Raw genomic sequence first — 17,358 nt, 5'->3', positions numbered from 1 at the left:
CCTTTCTTGAATTTGTTATAACAGATAGGTGAAAGGTAGGGAGTACATCCCATAAATAAATAAAAAGTTATCTGGTTGGATGACCAAAGGTGATACTTTCACAGCTAAAGGCGATATTTCCACACAGAAAATATATTTTCACAGCTGCTGGAGCATTTAGTTCCCCATTTCTATATTAGTTGAATAGAAGGCAGTTTGTGTTTTCTTTCTAGCACCAGCTGCACTAAGACAAATAATTCCTATCTGTCGTCAAAATGTCATCCCTGACTTTGTGGACAAAATCAGGCTTACTAGAATTGCAGAAGTTAACCCCTGAATCAGGACATCGAGGAAAGAAAGAACATTTGTGAGCCTGCATATGTTATTGGAATACATTTCCCATCAAGTTTGACTATATTGGCTGAAGCTAGCATCTTTGTGAGGGAGAGGAGCAGTATCAAAGTGTGATAAATAATAAAATAATAAAGCAGGGGTGTCTAGTGTTTGCAATGGGCCCTCTGCCTATGAGGTAAAAACTAGCACTAATTAGCAGGAGCCAATGAGTTTGCTCCTTGCTGTGTCCTCTAACTTGGTTGTATAGTCTCCCCCATTACAACTTCCTTCTGACTCCCCCCCCTCCCCCCCCGGAGAAATGAATACACTTCTATGAAAGCACTGGACTGCTACCTCCTAGTATTTAGTATTCAAAATGTCTTCAGTGTGCTTATGAGGTCCAGAGCACTGCTTGGGATTAGACAGATAACAACCACAGCAATGTTGCTTCATGGCATGTTTGCTTCCCATTTGCTTTTACACATATAAGGATCTGAAAGTGGAACTTGGAGCATGATAGGCAGCACAGGACATGGCAGAGAGAATTTTAGATTTGGCATAAGAAAAGAAAAAAAGATACTTAAAATGTGTGATCCAATCGCAAGAGGCAAGTCAGTTCAGAGCAATATTTACATCTTGGTGTTACACCCACACCCACTAAGAGGATCAACTCTACAAGCTCCACTTCTTTTACTTGCTATTTTACAGGCAATCGTCAATTAGCTACTATCTCTTTTAGGTCGCTAAAATCTAAGCAGAGAATCGTGAAAGCATTTACCAAATGAAAGTGTTGTTTCTCTGGCAGTGGTCCTTACTTCCTCCGTTTCTGATTGGCACAGTGTGGCAATTTGCTCTAGACTTTCAACACCCTGTTTGATAAAAAAAACATGTCAGTAACTGTGTTTAAGTTATTTCTCCCAGTTCTTAACCCCAATGCATCTCTTTGAGAATAGCTAACCACTGGCTACAGTAAACTGAATTTTACAGCATTCTGTAAAGTAAGGACAGACCAGTATATTTCGACAGATAAATTTACTTGCATCTTTGTTTTCTTAAGGCTCTGCTTCTGCCCATTCTCCAGCTCAGAAAGCTAGAGCAATATAATCGCCAATCTGGCAGTTTGTCTGTAATACATCAGCCAGATGAGAGAATCCCCACTGTAGGACTGCAAACCAGGAACAGCCAGAAACAAGAGACAATCACATGCTCTCAGTCTATCATAATTTACCAATACAGGTAGTCCTCCACGTACGATGATAATTTTTTGCCCATATTGCAATGCTAAAAATTCTGTTTGATTACCAGGAACCATCATTTCAGTGAAGGCTAAACAGTCTGCAAAAGGCTTTCACAGATATATGCAGTGAACTGGACCTTGAAAGGAAGTTACTGATTTCTGTAGCTTAAGGCACCCACAAAAAAAAAGTCTGCACTGAGGTTACAGCCAAGCAAAATAGTGAATGTTCTGATGTCCAGGCCAATAGATCTGGGCCTGATCATAGAATAACCATAAGATCCCAGATCAGGACAGGAGCAATGTGATAGATGTCCCTTAGTGGAGCCCTTAGAAGTACAGATATCATGTCTTAAATTTTCTTGAGGAAGTACAGATATCATGTCTTAAATTTTCTTGAGGAAGAATTTGGACACCCTCTGCTGGCTGTTAATGAAACCTATTCAAATAGTCCCTTTCACCAAGAATATTCTAATCTAAAGCAGTCTATGGAGATTCTCAGTCATCCAGGTTATGGATGTCCCAAAGGTGTTTTTTCAAGAAACAACTGGACTTCTTGGTTTTTCTTTGGAGATGTTTTGTTTCTCATCCAAGAAGAGCTGAAGAAGCGAGAAGCGAAACATCTCCAAAGAAAAACCAAGAAGTCCAGTTGTTTCTTGAAAAAACACCTATGGGACATTCTAAAGCAGGAGTCTCCAACCTTGGCCACTTTAAGCCTGGAGGACTTCAACTCCTAGAATTCCCCAGCCAGCAAAGCTTTGCTGGCTGGGGAATTCTGGGAGTTGAAGTCCTTCAGGCTTAAAGTAGCCAAGGTTGGAGATTCCTGTTCTAAAGCAGTGTTTTCAAACTTGGCAACTTTAAGATGTGTGGACTTCAATTCCCAGAATTTCCCAGCCAGCATGCTGCAAAGCAGAGGTTCTCAAACATTTTGGTCTTTGACATTCTTAAAAATGATAGAGGACCCAAAAGAGTTTTTGTTTACCTGGGTCATATCTATCAGTATTTACTGTATTAGAAATTAAGATGGAGAAATTTTAAAGTGTTTATTTCAGCAGTGGGATCCTACCTATTTCACTACCAGTTCAGTGATTGTGCAGGCACCTAATACGTGCGTGCAGCTTTCCACACACCAGCTGAGGCCTGCAGCACCAATTAGCTGAGAGGATAAAGAAGAGAAAAGTGCAGTGGCGGGTGGGAGGGTCGATCCTGCACTTTTCTCTCCTTTTTCCTCTCAGCTGATTGTCTTTGATTCCTCCTCTCAGCTGATTGTCCGAGGTGGTTTTTTACTACCGGGTTGATTGAACCGGTCTGAACCACTAGCATACCACCACTGGTCTATTTGATTTCATCACACACACACACACACACACACACACACACCCCAAAGACCCCAATTTGAGAACCACTGGTCTAAACATTTCCTTAAAAGCACTCACTCTGAGATTTTTGAGGGCTAGACAGGCGGCTTGCTGTAGTTTGGCATCATTGTTGCTTAAGAGATCTGTGTAAAAAGGAAGAGCCTGTAGTAAAAAGAATGTAACAAGGCTGTTAATCTTTCTTCTTTAAAAAAAAAATACTTTAGCATAAATGCCCTAACCTAGATGGGTAGGAACCGCCACTCCCAGAATTCACTCCCAGTTGTAATTCCTACACATCTGGAAAGTACCAAGCTGGGGAGGGGGTGTAATTTAACAGTCTTAAGGGAAATTCTAGGTCTGTATAAGATCCTGCTTTTTGTCCTTCCTTTGCAAATAAAGATACGGCATTTCTTAACTTTGCCAGCTTGGAAATTCTGGAAGTTGAAGTCTAGACATCTTTAAGTTACCAAAGTTGAGAGACACTAATTTTCTTCAATCTGGCTCTACCCTGGAAAGACCTGGTCTATAAATCTCTTAATTCCCAGTCCAGCACAGTCTGAGTGGAAGTGGGAAATCATGGGAACGTAATTCACTGAATCTGGGATAGGAAAGCTGGCTCAAAGTATTGGGCTTTGAAAGAAGATGCAAGATTGGATCGACTTGCCTTCGGAAGTTGTGGTCACTCCCTCACTAGAGGTTTTTAAGAAGAGATTGGACAACCATTTGTCTGAAATTATGCAGAGTGTCCTGCTTGGGGCTGGACTAGAAGACCTCAAAAGTCTCTTCCAACTCTATTATTCTAATCTATCTCTGGTTTATTATGTAGTTTATGAATCTGAATAAAACACCTTCTCTCGGGTTAGTTTACCTAACCTAGATTACTGTAAAAATTACACATGGAGGAAGGAAGTGATGCATGTTAGCAGGAGATCTATAGAAGATAAAAAGAATAAATCACTACTGTATATTAAGGGCACTTGTTCCAGGTGCATAAAGAATACAGATAGTCCTTGACTTACAACCACAATTGAGTCCAAAATTTCTGTTGCTATGTGAGACATTTGTTAAGTGAGTTTTGCCCCGTTTTATGACCTTTCTTGCCACAGTTGATAAGTGAATAACTGGGGCTAAGTTAATAACATGGTTGGATCTGACTTCCCTATTGACTTTGCCTGTCAGAAGGTCACAAAAGGTGATGACATGACCCCGGGACACTGCAACCATCACAGTTAGTTACCAAGTGTCTGAACTTTGATCACTTGACCATGGGGGATGCCGCAACAGTTGTAGGTGTGAAAAATGGTCATAAGTTGTTTTTCTCAGTGCTGTTGTAATTTTGAACGGTCACTAAATGAACTGTTGGAAGTGAAGACTACCTGTACCTATACTGGCTGGTGTTTACATGGCACTACATTGGGAGCCACTGCCAACAAAGCAGTGCAACAAAGAAGAGCAACAAAGATGATTAGGAGACTGGAGGCTAAAACATAAAAAGAACAGTTGCTGGAACTGGATATGTCTAATCTGTTGAAAAGAAGGGCTAAGGAAGACATGATGGCAGTCTTCCAATATCTCAGGGGCTTCCACAAAGAAAAGGGAGTCAAGCTATTCTCCAAAGCACCTGAGGGCAAGACAAGAAGCAATGGGTGGAAACTAATCAAGGAGAAAAGCAACTTAGAACTAAGGAGAAATGAGAACAATTAATCAGTGGAACAACTTGCCTCCAGAAGTTGTGGATGCTCCAACATTGGAAGTTTTTAAGAAGAGGTTGGATAACCATTTGGCTGAAGTGGTGTAGGGTTTCCTGCCTAGGCAGGGGGTTGGACTAGAAGAACCCCAAGGTCCCTTCCAACTCTGTTATTCTATTCTATTCTATTCTATTCTATTCTATTCTATTCTATTCTATTCTATTCTATTCTATTCTATTAATTCTATTCTATTCTATTCTAAATGGTCATAAGTCACTTTTCTCAGTGCTGTTGTAATTTCAAATGGTCACTAAATGAACTATTGTAAGTCAAGGAGTACCTGTACCTATACTGGCTGGGATTTTACATGGCACTACATTGGGAGCCACTGCCATGGACAGACCTCCTGCATGCAAAGGAGGACTATAGCTACTGAAATAGATGCATATATATATTCCCAGGATGCAGCTAGTGGGACATTCCAAGGAAAAGTGAATGCTCCTACTTTTCCCCTGAAATTCCTGTTGGCTGCTGCACGAGAAAGGCACAATGTGGCCGCTTTGCCTATACGGTGATTCTCATCAAGCTGCAGGACCGCAAGGAGCCGTAAGGTCTGAGGCAGAGGTTCCAGCTGATTCAGCTGCTTCCCTTTCAGCTTCTTTATTTTCTTCATTCTCCCAGGACGCTGCAGGTCCTCTGTCAATATTACTGGAGGAAAAGAATTCAGCCGTAAGTCGAGAGGCTCAGAAAAACAATTACTATTGTCGGAGCGGTGGCAAAAGAATTGATTTTTAAAAAATGGAGATTCAATTTGAAATTCGAAACCATATGTGGTCTTACATTTACCATTTCTGGTCAAGCCATTAGTCCACTATGCTAACTACTGGAACTAGAAGTATCCTTGCCAAGGAAACAGGGACAAAGAGATCTTTCCAAGCAAAGCTAAAATGCTACTTCCAGACTGTAGAACTGGAGCATTAGCAAGATGTTAATGTGGTGGCGCAGTGGTTAGAATGCAGTACTGCAGGCTACTTTTACTGACTGCTGGTGCCTGAATCTGGCACTTCAAATCCCACCAGACTCAAGGTTGACTCAGCCTTCCATCCTTCCAAGGTTGGTAAAATGAGGACCCAGACTGTTGGGAGCAATATGCTGGCTCTGTAAATCGCTTTGAGGGTGCTGTAAAGCACTGTGAAGTCTAAGTGCTATTGCTATTGCTATTAGGGGCTAAATCAATATTAAAACATCTCTGTAGATTGAAAGCCCTCCTGCCCTTCTTTCTTTTTCCCTTGTCAGATGCCTCTGGGAATTTCAGAAAAGGGTCCATAAGACTGTCCTCTTCTGGTTTTATTATCCAGCAACAAATCTGAATGTAGCCAGTTTGATGTAGTGGCTAATGCACCAGGCTAGAAACCAGAAGACCATAGGTTCCAGTCCCATCCTAGGCACAAAGCCAGTTGGGTGACCTTGAGCCAGGTACTCTTGGCAAACCACTTCTGAAATCTTGCCAAGAAAACTGCAAGGATTGTCTATGCAGTCACCAGGAATTAATATTGACTCAAACACACACATACACATAAAGAGAAAACTTATGATAAGTTCCTTCTATAATTGGAACAATGGACATCCAACATGGCAGGTAGCTGTCAATATCTCATACTGAAGTCAGTGACCTATTATACTGCAACTTAAAGTCCTGGCATAACTCTGAACCTCAAGATGGAAGTGAAACAATATTAACGCCGGATACCAGATGTCATCAAATCAACTTGTTAACAAGTTAAAAAGGGATAAGTTTAATCCATCTGAAAATTATCCAGGAAATCTACATATGCCTCCTTGAGTTCCACAATGGGACAAAGATGGAATGTAAATGGACTAAACAATTTTAACATTAACTTCTCTAAGAAGCCTGTAGGTAGACTAGATATAAAAAAAAATACATCCAGAAGATGTTGCTACACTGGCTTTGTGTTTATTTTGTTGTGTACAGTCTTAACATTTTCCAGTCTTAGGAATTATCTCATGGCTTTAAAACAGTATTTCCCAACTTTGGCCATGTCCAGATTAGTGGACTTCATCTCCCCAAATTCCCTAGTCAACAAGGCCAACATTTTGAAAGTCAAAGTTCACACATCTGGAAGTTGCTAAGATTGGGAAACACTTACCTAATACACTTAGTTGGCAAGAGCAACAGAACTAGGAAGCAAAAATGATGCTCAGGCCAATCAGTGTGTGTTACTGATATTGATCAGAAAAAGATATGGATGAGAAAAAAATAAGGATAACATTTAATGCCTTATGGGAAACTGTTCAACAGTTTCTGACAGAAAGATCGGACAATGATATTTGCTAATTACTAGCTCAGTGGCTTTGGGTGCATGTCTTTCTCATAGAAAAGCTACTAGCAACATTAGGAACAGACAGGCCACTATTATCCTCAGCAATCTAGATTATCATCTTAAAATTCATAGTGCTTGGCCTGGTTATGAGACTGTCTAGAATCTATCCATCTAACCTACATGGGTAGGAGGGCATGTTGTGGATTCCTTCCCTCTTGGGATAAGAAGAAAATAGGGTCCTGGAAACAAGCCGCCTTGGCCATTGCCTTTCTCTCTGGAGCCCTGAGGTCAGGACAGTCCCATTTCTAGTTTCATTTCAAAAGTTCATTAAGATAAAACTTTTCCCAAGATCTTTCAGATTGTCACCTAGTTGAAGAAACTGCTAAGTTGGAAATGATCATCTAGGATGGAGCGGATGTTTTAATTTGTACCCCCAAATTTCCCATTGATTACTTCAATATTAAGTTTGGGAATCAACCACATTGTATTTTGGTTCTCCATAAGTATCCACTCATTTACCTTCTTTAGCGAATCGGATCAAATATTTTTCCAAGTTGTTTACATGGTGTTTCTCCAAGTAGCTGTAAAACTGGAATAATGTCACAGATTCTGCTGGAAGATCTCTTGAGTTGCCTAATAAAATTCCTCCAACTATCTGTTCCAGGAATACCTGCAAAACTGAAGAGGATGGATATGGGCTGAATTCACTTTTAACCATAATATATTGATGTATTTCCCTATTTCTAAGGTTATAGGCCATCTGTCAAATTGACTCACAAGGTGCCAAAACAATCTAAATTATGTTGCAGCATGATAAATATTGACAGCTGCTTACTGTAAAACAATATAATATTAAACTCTGATGTTGCAAAATTAATAAATTGCTTACCAAATGGCATTAGCATTTTTATCAAAAAGCCAAAAGTGTCAAATAAGAGCCCTTCAAAAAATAATAATTTTCCAAGGCCGCTCTTTGTGCCAAAAAAAAGACAGAAGAGGAGGCTACATCACAGAATAAAAACATTCCACAGTTCAAGCCTGAATTACATTTATTCCCATCTGTTGGAATAAGATCAGTGGTGGTATTCTACCAGTTTGGCCCAGTTCTGGCAAGCTGGTAGCAGCGATGAGCAGCGGAGACCAAACTGGTTCTCTCTGCCACTCTGCTGTTGGGTCCACCCACCCACCCAGACTCCCATCCTCACCTTTATCCTCTGAATTTGAAGTGAAGCTACTTTGCGCGGCACAGAATAGTGCCATGCGGCAGCTGCTGAAGCGACCGGGATTGTGCAGGCTTGCAGGAGGAGAGTTAGAATGCCTCTGCACCTGCACAAACGCCTCTGCGCCTACGCAAAGTGAGTGTTTGGCACATGCATGCATGCAAAGTGTGTGCATGCGCGCAAAGCATGCCTACCAGGCCATGCCCACCGAACCAATGGCAAAAATATTTGAATCCTACCGCTGAATAAGATACTATTAAGTAGGGTGGTCTGAAGGAGCTGGCTATCCTGAACTGGCATGCCAATTGGAAAGGGATCTAAGACTTCTACAAATCCAAATTTACCTTCAAGAGTAAGGCTCAGTTTCACCATTGTGTGTGGGAACCACAGGACTTGCCACTGCTTGCTGTGTGCACCACAGTATAGTTCTGCAGCCCTTATTTGCTCTTCCTGGGCTTACACCACCACTCGTATATTAATTGCACTGTCCTTGCATTCATCAGACTCCACTCGGCCCTAAAGGCAGTGATGTAGCAAGCCCTGCTGGGTTCCTTTACACACATGGTGTTTAGCAGAGTTGGTCTGTTCCATTCTTGGATAGTTATGGACCAGAGGTGGTATTCAGCAGATTCTGATCAGTTCTGGAGAACCAGTAGCAGAAATTTTGAGTAGTTCGTAGAACCAGCAAATACCACTTGTGACTGGCCCCACCCCCATCTATTCTCTGCCTCCCGAGTCCCAGCTGATCGGCTGGGTCTTCCTTTGTTGCCCTGCACAGGAGAACGGAGCTGGAAAGCAGGTTAGTAGGATGGGGAGGGAATGGTATTTTGCAGTATCCTTCCCCCAAGAATGGGGAAGGAAAGATATTTTGCAGTATCCTTCCCCTGCCACGTCCACAAAGCCACACCCACTAAGCCACGCCCGCAGAACCGGTAGTAAAAAAAATTTCAATCCCACCACTGTTATGGGCTTTCTATTACATGCCCCAAAGCAAGCAGCTCCCTGCTCAGTGCTTCAATCCCTGCCTCCTCTTCACCTGACAGCAAGGATCATAAGAAGACAAGTGGTCTCTTTCTGCCAGCTGCCACTTGCTTTGTTGCACAGGCTGAAATGAGGCCCAGGAGCCTCCCGGAAGTTCCTGTAGCAAGTCACTTTCTGCTTTGTCTGCTGGGCAGGGCAGGGACGGCTTGTCTGTCCTACTAAATGCCTTTGAACAGGTATGAAACATCTTGCTCTCCATAGGATTCTCTATGAGTTGAACACCGCCCCCTAGAGTTGGATACGACTGGACAGGGGAAACATTTACTTGCACTTTTAAAGCGGCCACAGAGAAAGGACAAAAGCATAGCAATAATGTGCTTTTAAAACTATTTACATGTAGGCATTTGCTTACCAGCTACCTCATTTAATGACCATTCGAAGTTACAATAACACTGAAAAAAATAACTTTATGACCAGTCCTCATTTTGACAAGCAATGCAGTGTTTTTGTAGTCACCTGATTGAGATTTGGGCACTTTGCAACTGGTGGGTGTTTACTATCCCCTCGCAACATCCCATGGTCATGTGATTGCCACTTGCGTACTTCATCATTGGCTACTAACAAGCCAAAAACAAGAGGGAAGCCAGCAGTAACATTGTGATGTCTTGCTTAATGACTGGGACACTTCACTTAATGACCAAAGAGAAAGGAGAATCATAAGGCCACTACGGTTATGTGATATTTCACTTAATGACTGTGTCACTTAGCAACAGAGTTGCCAATTCCAATTGTTGCTGCTAAATGAGGACTACCTGTAATAAATTTTTAAAATGTTATGTTCTTCCTTCCCCCCTCCCTTATTAATTCATGAGGAACTTCTATATCAATGTATGAAAAGGCTTCAGTGGACTCTTGTGAAATTTTCAATGATTTGACTCTGAGACCCTGGACTAGAATAAACCTTATTAGTTTTGAACATAAATGAGGGAGATTTTTCAAATCATTTTCAATGATTTGACTCTGAGACCCTGGACTAGAACAAACCTTATTAGTTTTGAACATAAATGAGGGAGATTTTCAGTTCAGTTTACTGAAACAATTAGATGACCTACACATCAAAATGTACCTTTTTCTAGATGATGTCGATATTTCTCTTTTGTTTTGAACATCAATATATATTTCAAAGGAGTCCAAAATTTTTCCACTGGACAGAATAATATGCTTCCCTGTTCAGTGCACTCATTCCAGATCTTCAAGCCGTGTTTCTGCTTTTTGGCTTTTTGGATAACTGCAAAAGACAGTTTTGGAAGTTAGCAATGGAATCAGAACTCTCTTTCAGCTGGAAATGAAATACCAGATCATGCCAAGATGAACCACTATAATTTTGAATATATGCAAACATGCAAAGACATAAAATAGGGATGTGTGGATCAAGAATAGGTAGCCTAATGGCCTCCAGATGTTTTGGACTTCAACTCTCATTAGCTCTAGCCAACATAATCAGCAGTAAGGGGACTGTGGGATTTGTAACCCCAAAGATCTGCAAGGCACCAGTTTGCCTGGGCTTGATATGTTACCGAATTATGCTACTAGTCTTTTATTCTCTTCAACTACCCACCCCATGAGTCAGAATTTCACGTGATCATACGACAAGGAAAGAAGGGAGAGACATGTCTTAAATGTTTTGCCAGACAACTGGGAAACCAACCCACCCAGCAGCACAGAAAACAGAAATAAAAATCTGTTCATTATGAAGACATCTGTCGTTGCAAAAACCACATAGTCTTTGAGCCTTATTCTAGCTTTTGACATTGCAGATTTCACATGCTTTTTTCCATATGCTGTCGTACAAACTGCAAGCCGTAGTAAATGTTGAGATGATCAATGCTGACAGATGTGATCCCAGAGAGCAGAACCGGACTCCTACAGTTAGACCTGCCACTGTCCCAGCTCTCATTTAAATGCAACAACAACAATAACCACATTCATTCTGTTGTTCAACTATGCATATGATTACTTGGCCTTGGATTCTGACTTAGAAGATAGCAGAGATTGATCCAGAGACTTTTTCTAGCAGTGCACAGCTTGGGTAAATAAACCAGACCGCACAATGAATAAATCAACCTGCAGGTTGTTCATTTGCAAGCACCATAATAAAATAAATTTGAAAAATTTAATACATTTAATAAAATGTCATGAGACCTTAGTGTTCTTGCCTAAAATGTTATGCCCGCTTAAGTTGTTAGATGAAAACACTAAGACCTCATGATATCTGAAATGCTAAACTCTCATGACATTTAAAATCTCCCAAGATTTCAACCTTATTTTTAATTTTTAAAGTATTCTTTAATTTTGGGGTCTTTTAGGTGTTATCAGCCAGGAAGAAGAAAATCAGACAAAGCATGGCACCTACACAATCGTACCCATGGACAGAAATGATGGACCACAAAGCATTTTGATGGTTTGTTTTGGGGTTTTTTTTTTGCAGTTGTGTCAGAAGCACTGAGGCTCTTCTGGCTTGAAAGGATTAGCTGGTGACATCACAGTTGGCCAGGGGACATCCAGTTGGAGGTCTCCTTTCATGTCTCCAGCAGGAGCTGAAGGATGAGAGCTGGACTTCTGGTTTGAGTTTCTTCGCTGACAAACCAAAACCGCAATCGTGCGCAGTTTCGATCCATGCTCACTGCCGGAGCGCCCAGAGCTGGCTGGCTTCAGGGCTAAGCCATTCCGTAGAGGTAGTGAAGAGGTGGGGGGAGACTGCCAGTAGGGTTGAGGAGAGCCGCATCTCTCCTCCTCAGCTGGCCATTACTCCCTTTCCCGAAGGCGTTTGCAGTGGTGGTCAGAAATGGCCACCTCAAAGAACAACTTGACCAGAAAAGAATGTGCAAGAGGAAGATAAGAAGTGAAAGTCTTGGTTGACTGGGTTAAACTGCAAAAGCAACAACGCAAGGTACCTTGGTATTTAAACTATAAAAAAATAACATTGTTTCCAAAGAAGATTTTGAAGCAGCGAAAGAAAGGAGAAAAGGGAAAAGATTTGGTTTGTTTTTTTCTCTTCCCTTCTATATACTGACAGCTAAGAGACTTAAGCAAGAAATTGAAAAAAACTCCACTTTGACATTAACAGGCATTTAAGCTGAAAATAAAATGTCAAAGGGATAATAAAAATTTCTGCATACTTAAAAGCTTTTAAAAGCAGGAAAGGAGAGAAAAAGAATAAAAGGGCAGGATCTGGAAAAATGGAGGAGACTGCCTGGAACTAAAACCTCAACAAGATTCCTAAAAGATACATTTTAACTGAAACTTGGCAAAAAAATAGTAGAACCCCAGGAAGAGAAAGTTGAAAAAAGAAGCAAGAAGAAACAGTTTGGGATTATTTGGAGTACTTGCTGATCTCTGGATTTTTGGTTACTGCATTTAAATGATTAAATCAATCAGGTGGTTGTTTAAAAGTGTTTAAAATGGTACCACTTTTAGAAGAACTGAAAATGGAACTTAAAAAGTACAAAGAAGATGCACAAGAAGGGAGAGGTTCTTTTGGCTTCGTATTTCAACTCTTAGAAATGGAGATCTGGAACTATGAGAAACAACAAGAAACGCTTGCAGAACAAGAAGATTGGGACAAAGAAGAAGCCATCTTTAATGATCAAGTAATTTTATGTGAGGGGAAAAAAGGAAAGGGGGGAAAGAGAATGAAAAGTTTAAGACTAGAAAAACAACCAAAAGAAGAAGAATAGTTTGAAAAATAAGTATAATATTAGAAAGCAACAGAAGAGGGGATTACAGAAGAGAGAATTAGAAGTAGAGAGACAAGGGGGTAAAAAGGGGAGGAAGAAGAAGAGAGGGAAGAAGGAAAGGAAAAGAAGTTATAAAGGACAGAAACAAGATATAGAGAAACAGGGAAAAGATATAAGAATTGAAAGTATAAGCATGTTTAGAGATAATGGGTGAAAACTTAATTATAAAAGGGATTCTGCAAAGGTACATAAGATAGCTTTGTTATATTACAAGTAGAAATAATCTTAATATGCTTAAAATGATGGATAAAATATATATTGTAATCTAGTGGAATGCTTGTTAATAAACAAATGAAATAAAGTGAAAGAGAATTAAATTAGGAAAGGATGGGAACATTTCAATTATTATTAATGATCTATAAAATATAAGTGAAGAGAAATATGGAAAAAAAATTAATTATGGAAAGTTTATAAGTGTTCCCAAGGAAGTATGATATTTAATTGAAAAGAAATGTTAAAGATGTTAAGATGTTAATGAATATTAATGATAGAATTGAATTGGAATGGAATGAGTGTTTTATTTACATATATATATAATCTTTTTTAAGAATATAGTGTGTATTTTAAGAATGTACCAAGCAGAATTCAATTGGAAGTTATGTATTATATTGAATGTTATAATCTTAAAGGTATACATTGAAGCTTAAATAAGAGTTGAATGGATAAAATTAAAAGATATAAAGGCGTCATACTCCAATTAGTAACTACAGGAGAAAATTTGTTTAATGAGAAAAAATAATATGAAATTGAAACAGGACAGACAAAAGTATAAATATCATGATTTGAATTGAGATGAGATAATCAAAATAAAGTTGAGAAAATTAAAAGAGGGGAAAAACTATGTAGAAAATGTAAAACAGTAATAAGATATGGAATAGAACACAAGAATGAGCATGAAATTGAATTTGTGTCTGTATGAAGAAGTGTAATCCGGGACCATGCTATTTTTTAAAAAAAGATGTTTTATTTGTATTATGGGTTTTTTTTTTTTGTGAAAACCCAAATAAAATTTTCACACACAAAAAAAAAAGGATGAGCACTAAACCCCGCCCCATGGCAGCTCTCAGATCTCAAATATGGGCTTGTTAAATTCTCACCCAGCAGCCCAACCACTGGAGCCACTCTGTTCCTTATTTTGATGATGATCTAATAGAACACATTAGGGAAACAGTTGGGAAGCAGTGAGGATGAAGATTCTAGAGAAAAGTTCAGACATCATTTATGTTGTTGTTGTTGTTGTTAGCACAAAGTCATGTCCGACCCATCGCAACCCCATGGACAAAGTTCCTCCAGGCCTTCCTGTCCTCTACCATCCCCTGGAGTCATTTATAGTCAGTTTCAACCCTGGAATGCTTGTAACTTACTCTCTTCAACTGAAGTAATTTTCCGTGGCACAGGAGTAGCCAGAGCAGAAATTATTTCTAAGACATGCTTCTGTTGTGACACTTCTTTCAAAAGGTTCTCCTGGATAACTGGAGCTAAATTTGGCTTTACGAGTTTCTGGAAACAAAAGGAAAAACACAGATTATATATAGATGACAATATAAAGATTATACACTGCTCAAAAAAATAAAGGGAACACTTAAACAACACAATGTAACTCCAAGTCAATCACACTTCTGTGAAATCAAACTGTCCACTTAGGTAGCAACACTGATTGACAATCAATTTCACATGCTGTTGTGCAAATGGAATAGACAACAGGTGGAAAGCATAGGCAGTTAGCAAGACATCCCCAATAAAGGAGTAGTTCCGCAGGCGGTGACCACAGACCACTTCTCAGTTCCTATGCTTTCTGGCTGATGGTTTGGTCACTTTTGAATGCTGGCGGTGCTTTCACTCTAGTGGGAGCATGAGACGGAGTCTACAACCCACACAAGTGGCTCAGGTAGTGCAGCTCATCCAGGATGGCACATCAATGCGAGCTGTGGTCTGTCAGCGTAGTGTCCAGAGCATGGAGGCACTACAAGGAGACAGGCCAGTACATCAGAAGACGTGGAGGAGGCCGTAGGAGGACAACAACCCAGCATCAGGACCGCTACCTCCACCTTTGTGCAAGGAGGGACAGGAGGAGCACTGCCAGAGCCCTGCAAAATGACCTCCAGCGGGCCACAAATGTGCATGTGGCTGCTCAAACGGTCAGAAACAGACTCCATGAGGGTGGTATGAGGGCCCGACGTCCACAGGTGGGCGTTGCGCTTACAGCCCAACACTGTGCAGGACGTTTAGCATTTGCCAGAGAACACCAAGATTGGTAAATTCACCACTGGCACCCTGTGCTCTTCACAGATGAAAGCAGGTTCACACTGAGCACATGTGACAGACATGACAGGGTCTGGAGATGCCGTGGAGAATGTTCTGCTGCCTGCAACAACCTCCAGAATGACCGGTTTGGCAGTGGGTCAGTAATGGTGTGGGGTGGCATTTCTTTAGGGGGACGCACAGCCCTCCATGTGAGCACATGTGAGCACCAGAAGGTAGCCTGACTGCCATTAGGTACTGAGATGAGATCCTCAGACCCCTTGTGAGACCATATGCTGGTGCGGTTGGCCCTGGGTTCCTCCTAATGCACAACGTTAGACCTCATGTGGCTGGAGTGTGTCAGCAGTTCCTGCAAGACGAAGGCATTGATGCTATGGACTGGCCTGCCCATTCCCCAGACCTGAATCCAATTGAGCACATCTGGAACATCATGCCTCGCTCCATCCACCAACACCACATTGCACCACAGACTGTCCAGGAGTTGGGGGATGCTTTAGTCCAGGTGTGGGAGGAGATCCCTCAGGAGACCATCCGCCACCTCATCAGGAGCATGCCCAGGCATTTAGGGAGGTCATACAGGCACATGGAGGCCACACACACTACTGAGCCTCATTTTGACTTGTTTTAAGGACATTACATCAAAGTTGGATCAGCCTGTAGTGTTTTTTTCCACTAATTTTGAGTGTAACTCCAAATCCAGACCTCCACGGGTTGCTAAATTAGATTTCCATTGATAATTTTTGTGTGATTTTGTTGTCAGCACATTTAACTATGTAATGAACAAAGTATTTAATAAGAAGATCTCATTCATTCAAATCTAGGATGTCTTATTTTGTTTTATTATTTTTTTTGAAAGTTTTATTTGGGTTTTCACAAAAACAAAATACAAATAAAACATCTTTTTTGAAAATAGCATGGTCCCAGGTTATCACTTCTTCATACAGACACAAAACTCAATTTCATGTTCATTTTTATATTCTATTCCATATTTTATTACCATTTTATATTTTCTACATAGTTTTTCCCCTCTTTTAATTTTCTCAACTTTGTTTTAATTATCTTAATTCAAATCATTATATTTATACTTTTGTCTGTCCTGTTACAATTTCACATTATCTTTTCTTATTAAGCAAATTTTTCCCTGTAGTTACCAATTAGAGTATGACACCTTTATATCCTTTAATTTTATCCATTCAAGCTCTTATTTAAGCTTCAATGTATAGCTTTAAGATTATAGCATTCAATATAATACATAACTTCCTCTGCCTCGGGAAAAGGGAGTTTAGCCGGCTGGGGAGGGGGTTTATGGCACCCCCAAACCCCTTGCCGGATCCCCCCTGTCTTCAGCTGCCTCTACGGGGCAGCTATATCCCCCAGATCCAAATGGATCGAGGGAACCTTGGCGGCGAACGCAGCAGGGATCGCACGGTCGCAAATCCCTGCCGCCGCCGAAGGCTAGCAAACCGGAAAAAATTATATATATATATATATATATATATATGGTGTTCGGCTTGGTTCGGGTATTTTCCCACGTCATTGTAGTTCTTTTAAAGTTGTAGCAACGTTTCAGCAGAATCTCATCTGCCATCATCAGGCTTCTGTATTGTGTCCGTCTGTGAGTCAGACTTTTACAGTAGTTTCAGATTTGAATTTGGGGCAGCCTATTGCTGTGCCAGAATGGTTTTTTCTTCATCCTGATTGGTTGGGAGTCTTGGTCTGTGTTTATTGGTCTCGGAGTTTGCTGTGTTCTGCTTGATTGGTGTCTCTAATATCTTCTGTCTGTTTTTTGGCTCTTTTTGTATCTTGATTGGCTGGCAGCATTGTGTTGCTTTAATGGAGGCCTTTAGTGCAGCTTGGCTTCGGGTAAATGGACGGCTATCATTAGTTAGGAAGCTGGGTTTCATCTGGGTGCCTGGTTGGGGTGTGTTTGAGCTGGAGGTATCAGGGGGGATCTGTTTGTGCCCAGGTGTTTGCCTGGCTTGTGGTGTGGAGATTTTTTTGTTTGTGAGTGCAGGCTTCCAAATGATTGACAGCCTGGTGGAATCATCTCTTCTGTTCATGCTTTCTGGTCTTTTTTCAATCTCTATTTAAAAGAACTTTAAAACTTTAAAAGAACAACTACAATGACGTAGGAAAATACCCGAACCAAGCCGAACACCATACA

The 17,358-nt window shown here is 40.7% G+C and overlaps 1 protein-coding gene across 3 annotated transcripts in view; it reads right to left on the bottom strand.

The window, feature by feature from the left end:
• RIPOR3 (RIPOR family member 3) overlaps positions 1 to 17,358 on the bottom strand; it is a 123,886-nt gene that overhangs the window by 2,616 nt on the left and 103,912 nt on the right. For 2 of the 3 annotated variants that reach the window (XM_026664976.2, XM_087959287.1), the window contains exons 16-21: positions 14,297 to 14,432; positions 10,262 to 10,423; positions 7,454 to 7,612; positions 5,098 to 5,300; positions 2,983 to 3,066; positions 1,091 to 1,181 (exon numbers count right to left, since the gene is read on the bottom strand). In XM_026664976.2, coding sequence (XP_026520761.1) covers positions 1,091 to 1,181; positions 2,983 to 3,066; positions 5,098 to 5,300; positions 7,454 to 7,612; positions 10,262 to 10,423; positions 14,297 to 14,432 — 835 coding nt within the window. Of the gene's footprint in view, positions 1 to 1,089; positions 1,182 to 2,982; positions 3,067 to 5,097; positions 5,301 to 7,453; positions 7,613 to 10,261; positions 10,424 to 14,296; positions 14,433 to 17,358 lie in introns of those variants that run through there. The other variant, XR_015748443.1, reaches the window with a different exon arrangement.

The sequence above is a fragment of the Notechis scutatus genome, chromosome 3 (genome assembly GCF_049901735.1).
Source record: "Notechis scutatus isolate UNSWTSFEM ecotype Mainland chromosome 3, rNotScu1.2, whole genome shotgun sequence".
In the NCBI taxonomy this organism is placed as follows: domain Eukaryota; kingdom Metazoa; phylum Chordata; class Lepidosauria; order Squamata; family Elapidae; genus Notechis; species Notechis scutatus.
This window is presented reverse-complemented; position numbering and strand designations above follow the sequence as displayed.